We start from the raw sequence: 14,418 nt of genomic DNA, 5'->3' as shown, positions 1-14,418 counted from the left end.
GTTGCGGCTGCCAGCTGAGGCAATCTACTTAAAACAATTGCAAAACTTTTGGTATGAATCATTTACACGCCAATAGGCAGGAATGCGACCGAAAGTTAACCATTTCAAATTTAGAATAAGGGGCCATAGAGCACTGGTTTCTGGGGTTGGGCTCTCCCATTGAGTCACAAGATCCACCTGATAGGTCATGGTTAGAGACGTTTGATTTGACCATTTGCAAGTATGATAGCCGTTTTCCTACAAATATATGTTTCTATTAATTAAAAGAACAGAAACAACACTAACACTTTCTTATCTGTCTGGTAAATATGGAGCTACAGTCAGCAGCGGCTTAGCTTAGCTTAGCACAAACACTGGAAACAGAAGGAAACAGTTAGCCTGACTCTGTCCTAAGTTAACAAAATCTGCCTACCTGAACAAGTTTAATTCATACAAACCAGTGTGGAAAAACAGCACTTTGACGTTTAATTTTGGGCACAGCCGTCCCTTTTAATATCGTCTAAACAAATGTTGTCTGTAAAAGAACGCAGCCGCCATAAAATACAGTCAAAAATTGGCAAAATTTAATTCAGGAATCAAAGAAAGGGTTAACAAGACCATGAATCTGAAAAGGCTAACTTTAGTCTGCAGTTGATAGATTTTGCCACAGACACATTCTGGTTGGCACCAAAAAAGCATTGAGGTTTAATACTCAGCCCTTTTTCTATGAATCAATCCCAAAATGTTTTCAAGAATCAGTCCTCAGTTGTACTCACAGCTCATCGACATATCTCACCCATAACACGGCTCTTTGAGTCGTCAGTGGTAGATCATTACCAACACAGACATTGCTCCATACTGTCAGAAATCCAGTGTTACCAAAGGCAAAGACAGACGCCCATTTCTCCACCAACAGGAGACTCATCACACACTGATGCAACAAAACCACAAGGTGTCTTCATGATACAGCTGTATGTTCACATTTCCAGTGCGTCTGACATTCCACAAAAGCATGATGTCTAGGACTCCTCTCTGAGGAAGTTATTTCAGGAAATGTAGGAAATAACTGTAGTACAAGCAGACCTGGCAGGTTGAGCAGTAGAGAAGCACACATCAGCACTTAACACACTTCATCATAAAAAAAACTGCTGGAACACACTGAGCATCACAAATTGCTCAAATCCGCTCTCAGGGGTGAACGTGGCTAATAATGTGAGCATGAAAAGCTAAGAAAGCTCAACGTTTCCTGGAAAAATAACAGTTAAACGGAGAAATGTTCGTGTTCTCATCGGGCTTTCTTCACCTGTTGGCTGCTCCGACCATTGGGAGAAATCCTCTTGTAAAGTAAGCCTGAAATTGAGGTTCAAATGTGTTAAACAGACGTGTGGTTCATAGTTATTATCTCCTCGTAATCCCATAGAACAAGGATTTCCAATTTCTGGACTGCTGTAAAGACAAGCTTATCTTAGCTCCTAGCCAGGAACGGCCTTTAATAAGACCTCATGCCATGTCTTATTTCATAATCATTCGTAGATCTGGTTTATGACATTACTCGCCAGTAAAAATAGTCCACGTCTTAATGTTCTTGGATAGCGCACCATGGGAACGGAGTACTTTTCAGTGAGTGTGTGGTATTTCAGAGGAGCAGGAAGATTTTTTTTCAAATGTTACCATCGTCCGCAGTGGAAGTCTTCCATTAACGATTGGCACACCTGTCTGGCTATCCACAAATACAAATACACCAGAAAGTATGTAGGGTGTGTTTGTCTCGTTGCCAGATTTTCCCCATGTTGTGTGTAAGCTCCCTTCTACGTCTACAATACATGCTCTGCAGCTTTTTTGTTTGTGCATAGCAGGCATTTTATTGAGGATATCGTCCGCTGGCCAGTCTGCCAAAGTGCTGAAAAGGCTGTTTTTTTCCCCCTCTAACATGTGCTGAAGTGAAACCAGCTGTCTCGATTCCATATCAAAGTCTACAGAGGTGTTTTTTTTCCTCTTCTTTCTGATCTTCTTCTTACCTCATCCTTCACAACAGTGTGTGTTTGTCTGGTGGGAAGTTGTCAAGCTACGTTTGCGCAAGGCTTCGAAATTCCTTTCCTGGTGCTTTGATTGGAGATTTATGCACCTCTTGCCGATGTTGTGTGGATACATTCTGTCAATGTGTGGCCTGCTTCCCATAATACTGCCTCCAGTCTGAGCAGTGTGAATCAGTGTGAGGGAGAGAGGCTGGGTCAAAGGAGTTCACTGTGGAAAGAATCTCGTCATACATTTTGAGATTCATTATTCACTGTCTAGAAACGGTGCCGGATACAAAAAAACTATCAATGAAAAGAAATTAAAGCATCTGCTCTCCACTGCATACACTAAATTTATTGTGTAAGCTTTCGGTCAAAGATGAGATGCACTAAACACACACAGAGAACAATGCACAATGGTGGAAGAGTCATTATTCATTGACACACCTGCAGTGATAGAAGACGGTTACACACAGCGTCTTATGAAGATACATTTTCCTTTTAGATGTCCTTTACCTTTACCTAAAAAACTACAAAAATATGGATCTTCACCCAGGGAAACATCACTTTGAAGTAGAGGTGTGCAGTTTGGATTAAATCCACTATCAATGGCAGGGAAGCATTATAATCATTGGTCATTGGTATCAGCCAACAAAGGCTTTAAAAAGATATAAAGTATTTTTCCCAAATTAAAAATTTTGCCAATACGACAGGTCGATAAGTTGAAGCTTTTGCTAATTATGTTTAACGATAGAGAAGAAAATTGCTTAGTCGTCAGTGACTGAGCAATATTCTTAGGCATACTAATACGTTAATTCTGCCACAAGAGAGATTTGATGAGCCCTGCAAGTAGGCAAAAAAGATATGTGCATATATTGGTATCAGCAATTAGCCAAAACGAGTTTGAAAATATTGGCATATCAGATATCTGCAAAAATCCAGTAACGTGCATCCCTAAGCAATGGTATACATAATTCATATCGCACTATAAATTTACAATATGTTGTGATAAAGTACAGTATTTTGGCTAATCCAGCAATCCAGCCATTGTGGCTCCCCCTATTGGGAAGTACCTCTTGTGTTGTTTGTGGTTACCTATATTGACCTCACCTGTGTATATTGATTGTGTAATTACCAGAATACTTTCACAATCAGCAGTGACTCTGTTCAGAGAAACATGTATTTACAACGCTGGGTCTTTTGACATCATCTGGTTGGTATCCAAAAAAACGATCCCAAACTGCCCAGTTGGGTAAACATGTCAATGTTTCATCGAGGGACACATCATCACGTCATTGGATTCCTGGGTGTTGAAGTTCAAACATTTAAAACAGCAGACCCTGTGTTCTATTTGGAGCTCCAAGCTGGCCAAGTGCAGCTGCAACCAAAATGGCAACAATCTGGATTAAAAAGAAATAAATAACACATTGCAAATATTTAGGCACTTGTTGCTACTAACAACACAGCAAGGATCTCTCATCCTGGCAACCACTGCGCTGACTCACTTGTATTCCAAAATGGGAAACTTATTCAGCCCAAAGTGATCTCAACTAGATTTTTTTTTTATTCTGTCTGGCTAGAACGTGTTGATGACGATGATGTTGTTGGCAGCAGTTCCATTGTATGACCTAGATCCTCAAACTAGTCAGATAGATGGGTGACTCTTTACTGGGTGTGGGCAGAACTGTGTGGAATAAGTGAAAAGACCAAACTAAAAGGTTGCAGAAGAATTGGGTGGAAGGAAAAGAAGATAATGGAGGCAATGAGTAAAAGAGCAGTTCAGCAGCAAGAAGAGGGGGCACTTAAATCCTAAAAGCCTGTAACTGATGGATTAGCCAAACACCAGAGCCAAAACTGCTCAGTGTGCTGGGAAAACACCCGCAGGCTTTAAACATATGGGGGACAGTGGTTGAAAACACATGTGAATCATCCACCTTTCAGTTTGGCAAGATGTATTCAGAGTTCAGTCTCTTTCTACTTAACACATGGACCATTGGGATCAAGTAAACGCCTTCAGTGCCAGTCAAAAAGTCATAGGACCAGTCAACGGATAGATAGCTGTTGCTCAGATTGTAGCTCCTCACTGGGTCCGTCGAGAGGGGTCATCCAGAATGCGCTTTTCTACTTAGACCTTTGCCTTTTTGTCAGATCCATTTAATGTTCTTTGGGCACCGGTCAATGGATTAGATGAAGCGCTCTCGACAGGGCGTAGCTGCCACTCGCTGTGTGAAAGTTGTGGTTTTGAATTTACCCGTTTGTCAACACTTCTGTAACATCAGCTCACACTGTTACAGTACAGCGGGGCTATTTTCTCGGTACACAGGAAGGAGATGAACTCACAGTACTTCGCCTTCTCACTTCCCTCCTGTGCCAGCTGCAATGATGTTTGTTCGCCCGCTGCCCTCTGATAAGGGAAATATGTTCAGCCTGGACCAGATGCATTCCCAATTTAGCTGAAATATTTCAACATGAGATCTCTTGTTTAGGAGAAGTTTCTTGCAGCGGTTTGAAGTGGAACTTATCTATTTTTGAGTGTGGCTGAGAACAGCTTCTTCCCCATTATATCTTGAAATAACAATGTTCCATAACTTTACAAGATCGCTGCAAGATTAAGAAATTATATGGATGGGTCAATAATTGATATGTCGTAAAAGTCGCAAAAGCCCCACCCATATCACTAATGCTCGGTAGAAGGATACCAAGGATGTACTGGGCGGTGTTCAGGCTCATTTATGCTCAACGTTAGATACAGATGGAGCCTTCTGTCCCTACTCTCGTTCATTTTGTCCATTTTCTGACAGCTTACGGATACGGACCAACGGAGCAGTACCTCCAGTAGTCATGGGGAGCATTGTAGCCAATAGTTCAGGCAAGACACGACTACTGGACAAGAGGAGGAAGTTTTAGAAATGGCGCAACTTTTTGAGGAGAGGTTATGCGAGTTGGTGAGAGGTTTTAAACGTCATTATGATGATGCCTTGTCCGGCCACAGAGACAAACTGTTACAACGGTGGCGAAGGAAAATTGGCGGTCCATGCGAGACAGATTTGAGACTGATATATCTATTCGGACTTAAATGGAGTATAAATGAGCCTTTAATCACGCTCTGCAGAGCCTTCCTGTCCTGGGCTGTGCACATCACATGCCAATTCTAGCCGAGGTTAGCATGTCCAGGTCATAGTGAGGTGAACTGAGGTGAGAGATGTGCTTTGGAAGTAAAACTAGACCTAAAATCCCTACTTCTCATTTAATACTTACAGTACTTCAATCATAGCCAATCAGTGAACCCGGCCACTCCCCTGCAAAAGGAAGCCAAAAAGACTGATTCGATTTCGGCATAGTTGTGTTCAGACGATCATGATTTATGACAGTCAGAAATTTGGGCATTATCTCTGAGCTGTGTTTCAAGTTATTATCCCAAATCCAATCATGGTGGAGGCCCTACACAGTGGAGTTTCAAGTGCTGCTAAAATGGAATAATTGTACGTTGCTGTGTTCGCCTCATTGGGAAGACTTTGTCACCGCAGTTCGTTTTTTACATTAAGAGCCTCTCATGTTCTGGCAGCCTGGCTCAGGTTAAAAACGATGACTGTAGTCAATGCTCTGTCATTCCTCTTAATTCAAACAGACACACCAGGGCATTGGAACAGAACGGATGTTTCCCCTCTGTATGGGAAGTCTCCGTGGGAGCAATTATGTATGAGCAACTTTGCCTGTTATGAAATATTGATTCCTCTTTTTTCTGTCATTTGGAACAATCCACATTCTTCTACCCTTACGTCTCCTGTAAAGTAAAATCAGCTTCTTCTTTTTATAGATGCTAGAACTTCTCAGCTCCCAAGCATACCTCATTTTGTTTAGAGATCCCAGCACTGACTGCACTGTACAGGACTAGATTTACAAGTCAAACAGTGGTGTTGATTCCCTCCACTCTGGGATGAGTGACACTTGAAGGCGAAGTCGTCCATACAGTGGAACAGTGCAGCATAAAGAGACAGAGCTCGGTCCAGCTCCAGATCCCCGTGGCATGAAAGGAATCCTCTGTTGGCGCTGGTCGCTGACTCCTTCCCCCCCTGTGAGAGACCATCGTTTTACTGGGCTGCCCTCTGCAGACATTGCACCCTTTCATCTCTCAGAGGAAGGGCAGCTGCCGCTCCTGGACTCGTCTCTGCTCGGTGGGAGTGTGCAGGCCGAGCAGGGAATGGAAATACAGTGGTCAGTGATGGTCATGACATCTGTAGAAGATTTGAGAGTAGTGTTTGTACATGATAGCCGGTATGCTTTAGTGATGGCAGTCAGCTGGTGGAAAATAAATTGTCAGTCATTTATCAAGCAAAATTGTGAAACATACTTTGGCTCCGACTTTGCTGCTTCCTTCTGCTTTATATCAGTTGGTTGGTTAGATCAGACATGAGGCCTTTATTTCGCAATATTTGCCATTTTATAGACCAAAAGATTGAACAATTTATCAAGAAGGTAATCATCAGATCAATCCATATAGAAAGTAATCATTAGTTGCAGAGCTAAACCAATAAATTGTGTAGATTATCACAGATGTATTGATATCTATGTAAATGTTTGCTGATAAGAGAGAAGACAATGCATTACAGAAATGGCAAAATAGGTTGGAGGTTGTTTAGTTTGTCCACCAGAGAGCACTGAGAGTTCTTTAAAAAAAGAAAAAATATGTATATTAATTACCTCAAGCAAGGATGTTACGTTTTTCGCCCATGTACCTTTATTGGTTGGTTGGTTTGTCTGCAGAATTACACAAAAACTACTGAACGGATTTGAATTTCATGCTTTCCAACATGGAGTTTTATTTATAGTCTCTTACCAACGAACATATATAGCCTCTTAATTATACATTGTATAAGGATGTCAAGACAACATGAAACATTAATACATTCACACACCCAAGACATAAAGTGTCAGTGTGTGGGTGTGTGTTATGTTTGCAGAGGGTAGGGGGTGGGGATAAGAGGTATATGAGAATTGTGTAGGATGAATTAATGCACATATGTCTTATCTTGTGTTGATGGCAGGTTTACTCTACACTGTAAAAATGTTACCTACTTTTTATAAATCCCAAATATCAGCGTAAGTATCAGCCTCCAGAATTGAGTATATGTCAGGCTGTAGGTAGCCGCAGGCCTAGATGATTTGGTAATTAGATTCACGCTAACCAAGAGGACCTACATTAAGGTTTTACCTCGTTGGCTGTGTAGCGATTAAAACTGTGTTTGGTGATATTTTGTAGAAAAATACACTCATCTGGGGTCAGCATCAAATAAAGGGTTCTTATCCACTAAAGTTTATATGACATAAATTCACCTTGTATGCACAAATGAAAGTATAACTGGAAAGTGATCAAGTACTTTTGGGAAATCTAGACCACTGCCTCATTCAAGCCATAATCCAGTATTCTTTATGATCAGTCTGTGGCTGCAAACATGCACCAGTTCAAACAAGGGTAGCATGATTTCTGAGTTCAGTTTTCCAATAAGTTATTCTTGTCATTTTGGAGCCAACAGCGTGCAAGCTTTCCTAATGCATCTTTAAAGTAATTAGTTTTATGAAGGGGACTGGGGAATTAATCGAACATTGGTGCAATTTCAGTAGGAAAACACTCTGGGTCTCCAAGAGCATAAATAATGCACCAGGACTCGGCCCGAGTATTTTGCTAAAGGAAGATGGAGACATTTCTCAGCTAATAGAAATCTGTAAAAAAAAAAATATGATTTATCCACAAAAGACTTTATTTTATTCTCCTGAAATATGAGTGAATATCATCACATCTCTTTCAGTTCAAACTCATCACTCTCTGACTATATTTTCACATTTTTTGTGCAACAATTTTTTGATTTTATGAAAATGTTCCGACACACGTGTCTCTGTCGTTCTGTCCAGCACCTGGTCTCCACCGCAATCGATTGTATTAGTGAGAATTGGCTCTTGTAAAATGATTACGACCTCGCTGATGAAAAGCACAGCCTCATGATTTAATTAAACCGTCTTAAGCTGCTGTATGACGAGTTCATTCAGTCCCAGAGGTCCCTGTTGTCCTGTGCGTTTCCACTTTGGCATCGATCACATCCCCTCATCTGTCCTCACTCTGTCATTTCCAGACGGTGGACATCCATAAAGAGAAGGTGGCCAGGCGGGAGATCGGGATCCTGACCACCAACAAGAACACTGCGAGGACCCATAAGATCATAGCCCCGGCTAACATGGAGCGGCCGGTCAGGTACATCAGGAAGCCCATTGACTACAATGTACTGGACGACGTCGGCCATGGTGTTAAGGTGAGAAGACCATTTATTACAGATTTTTTGGGTCTTTTTCTCTGCTTTAGATCAATCCCCACTCAAATCAGTTTATCTCTGCTTCTGTACTTCCACTTTCTTCCTCCACTGTATCTAATTTTCCTCCCTTCCCCCTCCTCTCATTCTTGCCAGAGGTATTCCTATCTCCCTCCTTCTCCTCACTCTCCCACTTTGACTCGGTTTCTCGCTCACACTCCATCTCTTGTGCGCTCTCTTTCATCTTCAGAAAGCAACCCCTTCTGACCCTACAGGAATATGTTCCAGTGTGGGTTGGTGGGAAACGGGTTGGAGGTGGAGATGAACTAAAAAGAGTGATTACATCATATATCTTTCAGAAAACAGCTCTATTCTTGGGAGCGTTGTGAAAATGGCGAGCGGAGACAAATTTTGTGAGACGTTTTTAAAGCCACTTAAGGCCCAGACCACCCTCGTAATCACGTTCTCCAGTTTCTCTCAACCTTAGCAGAGGAATGATGCTGTTGCAATTAGATTTGTAGTTTATTTCCACATCAGAACCATCTGAAAGGCTGGGAAGAAGCTGATTTTGATGTGATAAACTCTGCGGATGATCCGAGTGTGACATATTCACTCTTGCCCATTAGGGCTTGCTTTAGGGGTCACTGGGCCGTGCTGATAGTGGCGGTAATGACATCATTTCCTGACGGCCGCAGGCATTTTTGCGATCTCCATCTTCCCCCGTGAGCGCTCGCTGCCCCATCAATCAGCCAATCAATTGCAGCTTTCAGACAGATTGGATTAGAGGCCAGCCATTACCGTCCCGTATTGTCACTCTCAATTTACTGTGTAGGGAATTACATTGAAGCCTTCTGTCATGGTGGGATGGTGTGCTGGGTGATAGGGAGTGAAGTGTTTCCCATGACATGTACTAGTTTTCACTGCTTATTATGAACTTCCATATGTATACAGGCATTGTTTTATAACATACAATGACTTTTTCTTATTATTAAAGCAAGAGATTTTTGGGAAGTTTGCTGATTCACGCTTTTTTCAAGAGTGAGATGAGAAAAACAATACCACTCTCATGTCTGTACGCTAATTATGGAGCTTGATACAGGAGGCTGTTAGCTTAGCCTAGCATAAATTAGTGGGATATGGCTAGCCTGGCTCCGTCCAAAATGACTAAATCCACCATCCAACTAATTTAACAACGTGTTGCATCTACCTTTTATTGGGGATCGGCAGCTGAGCACAGTGAATCGATGGATGCCAAGAAATGGTTACAGCATGTGACTACACATAAAACCGCAACTTGTCATTGTGACAATCCACCTCTGTTTTTGTCCCGGTCAAACAAGAGAGAAAAAGTTATAGTTAAGTGAGTGTTAGAGGTGCTGGAAGGCAGATTTACGAACTGTGGAGAGAGCCTCACTAGCTGTATCCCCCTCCCTCCAGTCTTTGTGCTAAGCTAAGCTAATTAATTCCCAGCTCTAGCTCCAGAATTGTGCTACTTTCCATTTACCTCATAAGTTTGAAGTCAGAGTTGTTAAGCATGTCACACAAGAATTGACCACGATCCAGTACAAGAAGTTGGAAAACCAAGATGGACGCCTTCAGGAAACCCTCAGGCGTCACATAGTGCTTCACAAAAAAAATGAAGACGACAAAAAGCAACCAACATTAAAAGCAGACAAACAAAATAAACTTAACAAATTAAGCAAAAGCAAGTCTAAACAAATAGGTCAAACAAAATAAGTTATTATGACAGGCCTAATAATGTTAATAATTTTAAATTTAAAGTACATTTTTTAGAATCACGGGGCAAAAATCAATCAAAATCAGAGTCAGGTTCGTGTGAATCATCCACAGTTCTGACTCGACAGTGTTACAAGAGCTGCTCCAAATCAGGATACCACTACATCATCTCACAATAGTGTCAAATTACTGAAACCACCGCGCTTCATGGCTGCTGCGAGAGAGTTTGATGTGTCTATTTTAAGAACATTACGTATTACTCTGGGCCTAATCTCAGTGGATTTTCTGCTTTAACTGTCTTTTATAAAGGCTGCGTTTAGTTAGTGAATGTGATGGGGAACACACATACCCACACACACTCCTGCAGCAGCCCTACATCACTCACCTCCTCTCATCTATGCATGTCACAGCCCAAAGAGCCAATCAATAGTCAACATCGGTACTCCATACTAATTCATATAGTGTCCTGTGATGGCTGCTGTCAGATGCCAGGCTTGTATGGAATATCTATAGCCATGGTTTACTTATTGACCAGAATCAATACTTTAATGGGAGTTTAAATCATGTGTATTGCCCTCCGGTTAACTGTGAAACTCGCTGCATGTGCGTGTGTTTGCACCGGCCTAAATGTTGAATTGGTTTTACGGCCTCGCACAGTGTTTGTATAATTAAACACCAAAGCACGGGCTGTGATACAGAGGAGAAACATCATGTAGCGCTCTCATACATTATTGGTAAGAGGCTGTTCTCAGATCCAAAGGAGCGATAAAGAAGAAAGAGAAACGGCACAAAGAGAAGGTGAAATTCATCTAGCAGATAATCAGATTCTTCTCCGATCACAGCGGCATCATATTAATAACTGAAATGTCACAAGATCAGGATGTTCCTGCATCTCCAGGCGTACTGACAGTGACATGACGCTTTTTAGCTTTAATATGAAAGATGAGATTTATTCTTCCAGTCAGCTGATGTTTAATCTAGTCAGCGGGGCTTTCGGAAATCCAGGGACGCTGATGTCAGGTGTTTGAAGTTAGATTGCAATCCTTTGATAGCTTTATGTTGTGACAGTTATGAGTTTACAAGATTAGCTGAAAGGGATGGGTCAGGTTTTTGGTGAATTTTGATATTCTACTCATTAAAATATACAAAGTCTTGGCTGTTTATTGTATTTCCTTGTATGCAGTTATAAACATTATTAGTTATCAACATTCTCTGATCCTTAAGATTACAGTTCTGGTTGATTTGGTGTCACCTGTAGTCACTGGCATTCGCAGAAAGTCTAGTTTAATACCACGACAAACACTCCTTGAGCAGCTCGGATAAACAGCAGAAGAGCAACTGTTGCATCTGTTTACCGGGCAAGCAAACAAATCAATGGTTTGTTATTTCAACTGCAATCAGATCTCATTCTGCCCACGGCACAATTAATTTTCCAACAACAGCAGATAGAAGTGACTTTGTTACTTTCCTGAGGAGTTAGAGGTAGTGGTTGGCGATCTGACGATTGTAGACTGTAATCGATCTTGAAGGCGCCAAAATCTACTTTTCGGGGGAATCACAGAGATCACGGTATTTAGTGCCGTCTTTCTTCTGTCTCTGACTTCACATGACCTCGCTGACAAGCAGATCTGCTCTACGTGAACCAACCAATAGAGTAATGTAGCCAACTAGATGGCTGTATTGATTGAACGGATTAATTAAATTAGCCCTTCCTTGGATTACAAATTGTAGATGTTAAAATGTGAAAGGTAGTTGTGCCAAAAGATCTGTTTTTAAAGCAACCCTCTGTTTAAAGGTGTAAATGGAGAAATTCATCAGCTGTTTCAAGTTGAGCTATTAGTCTACAAACAAGTGAGACAATCTCACTTGATTTATTACCTCAGTAAATAGTTTCCTAATGAGTTTATGGTCTCAATCGCTAGTATAGAGTCTCCCTCAACACAGCATGATGTTCATTGTGTAAATTATGGTCCCATTAAGAGTAAAATAGATGATAAACAGGATGCTTTATGGCTTGGCTAACTTGTGATTAAAGAGTTGCTGCTATGGCCTGTCCAATCAGGATACCCCTCCCTGTTCTGCTCTCCTATCCAAATATGGTCACTTCTGGGTCCAAAAAAACCAAACAAGATGGCAACTCTGTTTTCAAAACCGTAACCCACAAATCAATGGGCGAAGTCACACTGGGTCTACACTTAGTCACAACACGTTTGTCATCTTGTTTAGACTCTATGTGTTGGGCTGTATCCTTGGTGACTACCCCGACCTCAGGAAGCATCTCTGTCCTTTATACCGAACATTGACCCGACAGACTCGCCCAACTCTGACAGACTGCATTGCTCTAGATTTTCCAGCTCGACATGCTAAGCCTTTTTGGACTTGATAATGACCTTAATCTGAACCTGTCTCTCCATAATTCAACTTGGACGATGTTACTAAAGCATTTCCACGCTGACAGTCTGGTCTGTGCAGCAAAACCGACTCCAGTATTTGCCGGGAAGATAAGGGGACGGCAGTAGCGGGCCTTAGCATTTCTACCATGACCTAGATTGTGCATTGACTCTGGTCTAGCTGCGATAACCCTGGGAGAGTGAAATTTACCATTCACAGATGCACTGAAGGTGTTTTCTGCTTTTAAAGAGGCAGAGATCACTTCATGCTGACCTATGCCATGAATGTGCTTTTGGTTTCACTTTCTCTTTTTCTCTTGTGATGCTACAATGCTTTCTGCAAGGCCACCGGGGGAAGCTGCATTATAGATGAGCCACTTGACTCTGCAGTTGTCAAACCCTGCTATGCCGACTCTATATTCTCTTTGACACACGAGTACAAAGGTCTTCTTTATCGCTGCCAGTAATGTTATGATTATTTAAGATAAATGAATCGAAAGAACACAGTAGATCTAAAATTAATATTTTTGAGGCAGTCTTTTGATCCACTAAGGTGAATTTTTTCAGCCTCAGACGCCATGTTGAGATAAGACTTGTTTTGCTTTTGCACAATAGCTCTGCCATCAGATCCCTGCAGTTTCCTTCCAGTCTGACTGTGCCACTGGGTGTGGCACCGTAGGTCTAAGTAAAGAGAGCAACAGTCACAGCCAGCCACAGTGTTTTCCTCTTCTATCTGCTGACCTGCCCAGGTCTTACTAAATGTTTACTCAGTGTAAATACAACGAGGAGTCGTTTTTCTCCTCCTCGCCTGTACTTTGACTTCTGCTGATCCATTCAGACATGGCCATTTTGACATGCCCTCTTTCTGTCTCTCTCCTCTGTGTTCTTTTTTTCCCCCTTCGCCCACGTTAGTGGCTAAAAGCCAAGGTAAGTCTCGTTTGTCACATGACCCCTTACACTGTAATGTATTATTGATAGATTCGTCCAACACCCTTTCACAGCAAATCCCTTTACATGTGGTTTTTGTTGTCATTTCCCATGTTATTCCCATTAACCGACTTGTACTGTAGTCCTCTGAGGCTCTGTAACAACCTCCTTGTCATTTTACCAACTGTGTATGTCATTATTTACTTTACATGTTGTGTAGTTGTCCATAAATATTCTTTTAGTTTATTCAAAATCCTTATAGGCTTCCCAGAATAAAAGCATATGCAGTATATAAAGTTTTTTATTGAGTTTGACTTCAGTTTTTTCAGTAGTTACAGTATGTAAGTGTTTTGCAAGAGGCCCTGCTGAAACAACCTGGAGCTTTCAAAACCTGCAATCAGCAGCAAACAGCCTGTGACTTGACTTAAACACAAGCTGCATTGGCATTACATAACCCCTCAAACGTTCCCGACTGAAGTACATACGTCTGTGCTGTGGAAGAGTTGTCATCTGGGCAGCCTATAACATTTGATTTTTGTCACACAAGTAGTAATCATCACCCACGCCGCCTGAGGTAATTTGTTTGTTAAATAAGTGGCTTTTCTTTCTCCTAACCACAGCAACATGGAAACAATCAGGCGATCAGAGGAGGAACACTATCGAGGACCAATCCGCCGACGCAGAAGCCGCCGAGCCCTCCCATGTCAGGGCGTGGCACGCTCGGGTAAGATTTCCATTTCAGTCACCGTGAAAGGAAGACTGATCCTCTAATTATCAAACACAGAATAAAAAAGCAGAGCTCTCGTGGGGGCGGTTCAAGTACAAATCCCGTTTATTTATTCATTTATTGGATTATTTTTTGGGCATTTTTAATAAATACATGTGAGGTGAAGAGTAAGATGAAACAACACAGAGAACAAACACTTCCCACTGAGCTAACAAGACGCCCCAGGACATTATGTTTCAACCCAAGTGAGTTCGTGTTTGCTGTGTTTTGTGGTTTTGGCTCATTATACACATTTGGAATAACACAACTGATGTAATTGAAGCCAGAGAAAAAGAGAAAGT

General features: G+C 41.7%; 1 protein-coding gene across 5 annotated transcripts in view; it reads left to right on the top strand.

The window, feature by feature from the left end:
• Positions 1-14,418, top strand: part of abi1a (abl-interactor 1a) — a 52,700-nt gene that overhangs the window by 22,929 nt on the left and 15,353 nt on the right. For 4 of the 5 annotated variants that reach the window (XM_084340583.1, XM_084340579.1, XM_084340581.1 and 1 more), the window contains exons 3-5: positions 8,123-8,299; positions 13,336-13,350; positions 13,971-14,074. In XM_084340583.1, the coding sequence (XP_084196709.1) occupies positions 8,123-8,299; positions 13,336-13,350; positions 13,971-14,074 (296 nt within the window). The remainder of the gene's footprint in view (positions 1-8,122; positions 8,300-13,335; positions 13,351-13,970; positions 14,075-14,418) is intronic. The other variant, XM_084340580.1, reaches the window with a different exon arrangement.

The sequence above is a fragment of the Pagrus pagrus genome, assembly GCF_965226575.1.
Source record: "Pagrus pagrus genome assembly, chromosome: 20".
Taxonomy (NCBI): domain Eukaryota; kingdom Metazoa; phylum Chordata; class Actinopteri; order Spariformes; family Sparidae; genus Pagrus; species Pagrus pagrus.
This window is presented reverse-complemented; position numbering and strand designations above follow the sequence as displayed.